General features: G+C 48.0%; 1 protein-coding gene across 4 annotated transcripts in view; it reads left to right on the forward strand.

The window, feature by feature from the left end:
* Positions 1 to 8,254, forward strand: part of KIF5A (kinesin family member 5A) — a 31,923-nt gene extending 23,669 nt beyond the window's left edge. For 2 of the 4 annotated variants that reach the window (XM_077757576.1, XM_077757575.1), the window contains 8 exons: positions 57 to 161; positions 704 to 724; positions 2,941 to 3,157; positions 3,398 to 3,551; positions 3,845 to 3,927; positions 4,338 to 4,365; positions 4,820 to 4,934; positions 5,992 to 8,254. In XM_077757576.1, coding sequence (XP_077613702.1) covers positions 57 to 161; positions 704 to 724; positions 2,941 to 3,157; positions 3,398 to 3,551; positions 3,845 to 3,927; positions 4,338 to 4,365; positions 4,820 to 4,898 — 687 coding nt within the window. In that variant the 3' untranslated portion in view covers positions 4,899 to 4,934; positions 5,992 to 8,254. The remainder of the gene's footprint in view (positions 1 to 56; positions 162 to 703; positions 725 to 2,940; positions 3,158 to 3,397; positions 3,552 to 3,844; positions 3,928 to 4,337; positions 4,366 to 4,819; positions 4,935 to 5,991) is intronic. The other 2 variants (XM_077757577.1, XM_077757574.1) reach the window with 1 other exon arrangement.
* The last annotated feature ends 304 nt before the right edge of the window (positions 8,255 to 8,558 follow it).

Consider the following 8,558-nt stretch of genomic DNA (forward strand, 5'->3'; position numbering starts at 1 on the left):
CCCCATACTCTCCTCCTGTCCTCAGCTTTCTCTAACCCCCCACCGTCTTTCATCAGAGTGCAGAAATGGAGCCCGAGGACAGTGGGGGGATTCACTCCCAAAAGCAGAAGATTTCCTTTCTTGAGAACAACCTGGAACAGCTTACAAAAGTTCACAAACAGGTAAAAGAGGGGGCGGGGTGAAGAGAACTCCTGAGGCCAGGTGCCCAGGAGACCCAAATCCTCCGAGGTCCTTTGGATTTAGGAAAATCTACTTACATGTCTTCCTTACTTTTCTCTTTTACTTTTCCTACCAATCCCTTCTTGATAGCATGTTTGGTTCCACTTTTACCTTGTTCTTTGTTCCATGCCTGTTCTCCCTTCTCAGAGCTCCCAGCCTGCCTCTGCTCAGAGTGAAATTCCCCAGGCCTATGGACTTGGAGGGAGAGGTTGAAACTGCTAGAGGCTTCAGAGGCACGGGGCCATAGTGCCATACAAGGGATACTGGTCAGAGATAGGAAGCAATGAGACAAGACAGAAGCCAGGGAAACTGGGCTTTCTCTCATGGAGAGAAAGCCATCTGCCTAGGCCTGGGGCAGGCGTGCAGGGTAATTAAAGGATGTCCTGCAGATGGCCCAACCACCCCCTGGTCGGGGGCCGGTTGAAACTCCTGTGTATTAAGTTGCTGCCTCTCTGTCCCCCTCCTTGCTGCTGCGGTTCCTTAGGTGGATGACTGGGTTTCAAAGGTATGGGGTGGGGAGGCAGAGGGGGCAGTCCAGAGGAGTCAGGACAGGAAATGTTTGGTGCAGACAGAGCAGGAGCACCCTCCCTAGCGTCAAATATCTGAGCCTTGAAGGCAGGTGTGCAGTGTGTCAACTGGCTCTTCTAACTGATTCATAAAACTGATTCTAATCTATACTTCATTCCCTTCTTTCAATCCACCTTAACGTCTGATTTAAACTCATATTCTCAGGGCACCTGGGTGGCTCAGTCAGTTAAGCATCCGATTTCCGCTCAGGTCATGATCTCACGGTTCCTGCAGTCCAGCCCCGCATCGGGCTCTTGTGCTGTCAGCGCAGAGCCTGCTTCGGATCCTCTGTCCCCCTTTCTCTCTGCCTCTCCCCAACTTGCACTCTCTCTCTCAAATTTAATGAAAATTTTTAAAAAAACTCATATTCTCACTAAATTGGAGCTTAAATTTCTCAGTTCAGTGCCTAGAGTATTTAGCAAATATTCAGTACATCCTTTTTTTAAAAAACATATATAATGAAAGGAAAAATCCCAGAACTGTGGCCCAGTTTTATTTGGGCCTGCAGAGGGCTACACTATCATTTTCCCCCTTTGTTTATTATAAAGCAGTATAACAATGTAACAACATTACAGAAAAGTTGAAAGTCAAGGGAAGAAACGTTTGTAATCAGTTCCACCATCCTATTTTCATGTCTGTGTTGTTCGCTTTCCTTCTCTGTCCAAATGGATGTCCTATTGCTTATTTTTTCCCAAAATTTTTATTGTGGTGAAATACACATAAAGTTTCCCACCATAATTACTTTAGGGTCCGTGGTATTAAATGCATTCATATTCGTACTGTTGTGCAACATTACCACCATCCTTACCAATCCCTGTCTTCTTGCAAAACTGCACCTCTATACCTATTAATAACGGTAACTCCCATTTCCCCTGCCTCCCAGCCCCTGGCAACCATCATCCTTCTTCTTTCTGTCTCTATGATTTTGTCTCCTTTAAGTACCTCCTGTAAGTGGAATCACACTGGATTTGTGCTTTCGTCACTGGCTTATTACACTTCGCATAATGTCCTGTAGGCTAGCACATTGTGACATGTGTCAGGACACAGCCTGTTTCCTCTTTCCTCATTGAACCATCTGCCTCTGCTCTTACGTCCCAGAGACCAAAAACTACTCACCTGTAGAATGAAGGACTCCTCATAATGCCCTACCTCAGCAGACACAAGACTAGAAAGGAAAATGAGAGAGATGCAGAAACCTCTCAGCGAACAGAATCTTAAACGGGCAGCGCTGCAGCCCTATTACTCATGAAGCTAAACTATTGCCACAGCAAAGCATTGTTTATAATCTTGAAATTGTCCAGAGTGAAAGAGGCACGGAAGTGTTCCCAGCTCTGCCCTTTCTCCCCGGGCTCCCTGCTATACTCGTTTACCTGGGATCTTCCAAGGCTGACTCCTGCAGTCTGTAGGGCCCCCTGTTATTGTCTGAAACCCTGTAAAAAGATCAGCAAGTCTCGTCTGGCTGCAAGGGGGTTGCCACCACTCTCTAGCTTAATTTAAATAGGGGAGGGGCAGCCCAGGAAACCCTTGAACTCGAAGGTAATAGCACAAATGTTTGTGAGACCTCAAACATTTTCTTTCCTTCCTGTGGGGTGCTGTGTGTCTGTGTGGGGGCCGGCGGTGAGGTGGGGCTCCCATATTACAGCTTCTGCTCTTGCTCTGCACCGCACCTCCCCTGCGCTCAATGCCATATCCACCTTCCAGACTGCTTCTGTGCTCTTGCTGCCCCGCCCGCCGCATGCCTACAAAGCCATCTCTGGGAGACGGGTGCCTCATCCCCATGGTTGCCCTGGGGCTGTTGGTCTGGCACAAGCTGTGAGGTATTAGGGGGCGGATATCTAGGCCACGAAAAGACAGGACAGGGCACTGTCACAAGAGTCCTGGGCTACAGTGGGGTTGGCATGTTTTGCTGCTCAGAAAAGAATGTGAATTTTTAATGCCTGACCACTGTTTGCTCAGGGAGAAGGAAAGAACTGGCCAGAGGAGCAGTTAGGTAAAGGGAACGAGGACTTTCGAGGAGACAGTGTGGTCTCCGTCTTCTCTGACTTGAGTTTTCTTTATTCTCTCTCCCCGCCCTGCATTCTCATGCTCCACTGCTGGCTCTCTTTTGGGTCACTGGCTTTGCCTCCGGCCCCTTCCCTTGGGCTTACCCCACAGCTGGTACGTGACAATGCAGATCTGCGTTGTGAGCTTCCTAAATTGGAAAAACGACTTAGGGCTACGGCTGAGAGAGTTAAGGCCCTGGAGGGTGCACTGAAGGAGGCCAAGGAGGGCGCCATGAAGGACAAGCGCCGGTACCAGCAAGAGGTGGACCGCATCAAGGAGGCCGTTCGGTATAAGAGCTCTGGCAAGCGGGGCCATTCTGCTCAGATTGGTGAGTGTCAGTGGGTGGCAGCCGATAGGGTGGGATTACCACTGGGGGAGATCAGCAAATTCCTAAGCGTTGAGCAACTAGATAGTTGCTTTTTACCCTACCCTCACACCATCCCCAAAATGTGTAACAGTGAATGTGAATTATGAACAACTCTGTTCAGCTCCAGCTAAATGACTTCAGGGACCAGGGCAGCTGCAGGGTGACAGCCTCCTCATGGTCATTTTCCTTCCCTTACCACAGCCAAACCTGTCCGGCCCGGCCACTACCCAGCATCTTCACCCACCAACCCCTATGGCACCCGGAGCCCTGAGTGCATCAGTTACACCAACAGCCTCTTCCAGAACTACCAGAATTTGTACCTGCAGGCTGCACCTAGCTCCACCTCCGACATGTAGTGAGTGGCCATGGGCATGGGTTGCAGTCCCAACCCAAGGCTCTCTGCACTCTGTAAGGCATAAGGTTGGGTCAGTTATTGGGGGACACTTAATTCTTTTCCTAAGAATTAGGAAACCTTTCTCAATTCCACACCTATGGTTAGAAGGTGGGCATTGCCTTCCGAGCCAGTGGCCGTGTGGTTGTCCTCTGGTCTCTGGGGATGGGACGCTCCATCACTGAGGGGATTACTGGTCCTCTGAACAGTGGAGGAAGGGTGTCAGAGGCTGCATCTCTCTCCTCTGTTCCATCCAGCTTTGCAAACTCCTGTACCAGCAGTGGGGCCACATCTTCTGGAGGTCCCTTGGCTTCCTACCAGAAGGCCAACATGGACAATGGTGAGTGAAAAAGACGGGTGACCAGGTGACCTTTGGGATTCCCAGGGCAAGTTGAAAAGTATGAGAAGTAAGTGACCCTGGACGTACAGCTTGAACACTGCCCATCACTTCAGGGTCTTGGACTCTTCGAAGTGGATTCTTCCTATTGCTGTGCCTGTCCCCACCCTCCCCTGCCTTTCTGCTCCTCCACTCCTTCAGGAGAGATCAGGGAGATCTTTCTCAAACAAAATAATCATGCAGCTTGGGGTCATTGAGAATAGAGTGCCACAGACCCAGGTGGCTGCTATATTCCAAAGAGTCTTACTTTTTTCTCTAAGGGGTTAGGATGAGAGAGGGTTTGGGGAAACTGCTTCTAACACTCAGTCTCTTTTCTTCTCCTAATCCTGTGTTCTCAATGATGATCTCTTCAGGAAATGCCACAGATATCAATGACAACAGGTACACCAGTCCCCACTGCTGCTGAGTTCTCTAGGCGGGGCCAGAAGAAATGGTTGTTTCCCTCGTGCCCTACTTGGAGGTTCCCTAGAGCCTTCAGGGAAAGGAGGAGGAAATGAGAACCGTGTTGTCCTGAAGATCTACTCATCCCCTGCCTCTTGGTGCAGAGAGCATATCCCCTGCCCAATCCCATCCGTGGCCCCTCCCCACTCCATTATGGGGGCGGTGGGGGGGGGGAGTGCCATGGCCATCTGATGACCTGGGTTTCTCCCCTTCCTTTGAGAACTCTGTGACCTTGGGCGAGTCAGCTCCATCTCTCTAGCCTTGATTTTCCTTGTATTCCTGTAAACCCCGAATAGTCCTTGCCTTTTGTTATCTCATAGGGATGCTAGGAGAGCAAAGTGACAGGAATGTTTTCCTTTATACGGAGCTGACCACGCTGGGTCTCTTCCTCCAGGAGTGACCTGCCATGCGGCTATGAGGCTGAGGACCAGGCCAAGCTGTTCCCTCTCCACCAAGAGACGGCAGCCAGCTAATCTCCCTCATGGACTGCCACATACCTGCACTTTCAGGTAGCTTCCCGCTGCTTTCTCTGACCAGCCTCGGGTTGCCTCCTGTCTTGCCCTCAGCCTCTTTGTTTCTCCTGCTTTTTTATCATCTCAAAACTTTTAATATATAGTTTTCCCTCAGCTCCTGCTTTCCCTTCGTAGGGGCTATAGGGGTGCTGGCCCACGGGCTGTGGACACTGACCTCCTCTCTTCCCTTAAGCTTTCCTTCTGGCTAGAGTAATAACCACAGTACTGCATTTCTGCCACTAGGGGTCGCTGCCACATGTCAAAAACAGGGAGGGAGGATGGTGCTCATCTAGAGCCATGCCCTGGTCAGGGAATGTAGTAGATATAAAAAGACCTTGAGACATCATCTCAACTCCCTCTCTTCCTCCGCCTTGAAATAATTTTGGATGGATAGGTATCTTCTGAATTAAGACACCTCCAGTAAAGGAGATGTTTGCTTTATTCCTACACCTGTATCCCATACACCTCGTATCTGTGTACGTCACCAGTAAGCTTTAGGAAATGCCCCAGGAAGGCTAACTTTTTGTCTCTATACTGCAGTGTCGGCACTCCCCGCCCACCTTGCTCAGTGGAGGTAGAAAATAGCTGTGTTCCCCCTCTGAGCCCCCTTATTCTCCACCTCTGTCCCCAGGTCCTCTTTTCCAGCAGCTCAGGCACCTTCCTGGTTCTTGTGTGTCACCAGGCTTCTTAATTGCCTTAGGGCCCAGAACTGGACACTAGGAGCCTGCCTTACTGTCCTCTTTGGAGAACCAGAAACGAGACAATATGGCCAGTCTCTTACTGGGCTGCATCCAAGCCAAGCCCACTGCGGGGGCTTTCCAGGACAGGAAGCCAGGCACAGTCAGGCAGAAAGACATGAGGAGCAAAGAAGTAGGAATGGGGAAGAAGGATGAAGGTCTGGGGTAGAGGAGCAGGGGCTGGGAGAGTGGTGTCTGGTTGTTGGTGTTAAAGGGACAAGACTGTGAATCAAAGTTTGTACAAATGCCACTCTGTTCCTGTTGAGTGGTTGGGCTGCAGGGTAGTTCCTCACAACCTCTTTCTCTTTCTTCCCCAGTTTCTAAGAGGGACTGAGGCCTCTTCTCTCAGCATGCTGCAAACCTGTGGTCTCTGATACTAACAACTCCCTCCCCAGTCCTTGTTGTTTGACTGTACTGTTTGATGTCTACTCTTACTCTGTATCTCTTTGTACTCTGTATCTATATATCAAAAGCTGCTGCTATGTCTCTCCCTTCTGTCTTACTCTCTAAGTATCTAATGATGTATTTAGCAATTTCTAAGCATAGTATACCCTCCTCCTCGTTTGGGGTAATAGGGAGGAGGGTGGATGTTTTCTTCTCTCAAACACGCGTCTCTCACACTGAGTGGTGTTAGTCACGGAGATGGTAAAAGGAAAAATGGGAGCTAGAGGGCTGTGATCCTTCTCTCTCTCTCTTCTCTCTCTTTCTCTCTCTCACACACACATGCACGCACGCACGCACACAAAGCCTTAAGCAGAAGAATGTCTTAGCATCATAAGAAGATACAGAAATAGACTCTTCCTCCCTCCTCTTTCACATATAGCACAGAGGAGGGTAAAATGGAAGGCCTGCTAAATTACATGTAGGATTTTATTCATATCCCCCTCACCTGAACCGAGGGAGTCTGGGTGTGCAACTCTACCCTCCAAAGTGTACCTTTTGCCTCCCTCTTCCTTCCCCTGACCCCCCCTGCCCCGATGACTGAGGACATGGATTGTTCAAGGGACTATTTCCCTTTCTCCTCAAAACTCCTTTTGATATACTCTGCCTCAGAACTCATGAACAGAACCTAGAATTGCTTTAAAATATTTTGAAATTTTGAGGAGGCATACTCTTCCCAACAGTCTATCAAATGGTTGCTCATCTGTTAGGTAATACTTATAGACAAGCATAGCCAATGATTACTTCTTTGGGTTTGGGGGGTGAACAGACTGGGAAATTCCAAGTTTTTTGGGTTTTTTTTTTTTTTTTTTTTTTTTTTGCCACAGTGATGAGCTGGATTCTTTTCTCTGTCCCATATTGGGCTGCCTGTTCTTCCCATCTCCACCTTTTGGTTTGGGACCTTCCAGTTCCTTGGCAAAATATCTATCTCAAGATGCCTTCCTTTCAGGCTAGAGCCTCACTCCCCCACGATGCATCAAAACATTTTTCTTGACAGAATTCCTTTGATAATGTCCCCATCTGGTATTAAGTGCACTTTAAAGAAAGGGGCCGAGCAGACTCGGGGGAGGGTGGTTAGAGCGGAGTGCTCTTTCCCCAGCACCACCCCATATCATTGATAGTACTCTTATTTTAGTTTCCTTCCACATGGTGCTAGGGTGGTTTTCTAGGTAACTGCAGGGATGGAGACTGGCGGTCATAAGCCAGTGCAAATCAAGAAAGCAAGCCTGATGTCCAGATACCCAGTCTTACATCAAATGGAAAAACAGGACCCTCCAGCAAGGCTGGCATCACCTAGCTTCTAAGGCAGGAAAGAAAGCTTGGTGTGAGTGCCAGATGCTAAATATAGGCTGTATCGGCCTGTGACTCCTTCAAGGGAAAAAAAGTCCTTCCTCTGTTACCCGCTAGGCCCCTTTTTAGCAATTACGGAGACATGCAGGGACAAATATACCAGAAGGGTGTAGAGTAAATCCAAATCAGTGATATTCAAACATTTTTCAAAACAAATCTTACATGGAACTCCAATATAAAAAATAACAAAAAGTGATGCAGACCTGGACAGTTTCCATTTTCCTTATTTGGTGGAAAATGCTTCCTTAGTGGAGAAGCTCTTGAATAGTCCTAAGGGTTCTGTAAAGTAGTTTGAAAACCATTGTTCTGAAAGAAAGGGCTCAATCTGCCTCTCCTGCCCCAGGCCCATAACTTAGAGCAAAGGGGGAAAGTCCCAATGGGAAAAAAAAGGAAGATACCTACACGCCTATAGACTTGAGCTAAGATTTGCCAGCAGGGTACCTCAGAATCCAGTGGGCTTTATGTAATCTTGCCACCAAACGATCTTTTTAAAACACAGAAAATGTGAAGGTTTAGGGGAGATGAGGAGAGAGATGTAAGGGAAATGGAATTCACTTACATAAACAAGAACACACACACAGGGCCTTCACCAGAAGCTTCACTCTACATCCCGCCACCACAGCATCCCTTTCAGAGAGCGAGGGTCACCACAAGGGGCACCTGGCCTGCCCGCTCACATCTGCCAAATGTTGCATGCCAGCGTGGAGGACAAACCGAACCGCACAAACCCCAGTGTGTATTTACTTGATGTACATAGATACCTTGGAAATAAAATAAATTCAATGATGACTCTGTGGTGTTGTAAATCTTTATCCCTCCCCAGTCTCACTCCCTTACTTGCTTGTAATGGCATTTGATAGTGTGGTATGTAGCCTTCCAGATATTCTTCTGTAGATTTATACACATTTTTCCCCCCACTTGACAATATATTCTGGAGATCTTTTCATGTCATGATACATAGATTTAACCTCATTAAAATATAGATACAATTTTTCAAAAACTTATTCTATAATGTATTCAACCATTCCACTACTGGTGGATACCTACCTAGGTTGCTCATACTTTTTAACAAAAAATGGTATCCCATTCTCTT

Source organism: Crocuta crocuta, unplaced genomic scaffold (assembly GCF_008692635.1).
Source record: "Crocuta crocuta isolate KB4526 unplaced genomic scaffold, BGI_CrCroc_1.0 scaffold549, whole genome shotgun sequence".
In the NCBI taxonomy this organism is placed as follows: Eukaryota; Metazoa; Chordata; class Mammalia; order Carnivora; family Hyaenidae; genus Crocuta; species Crocuta crocuta.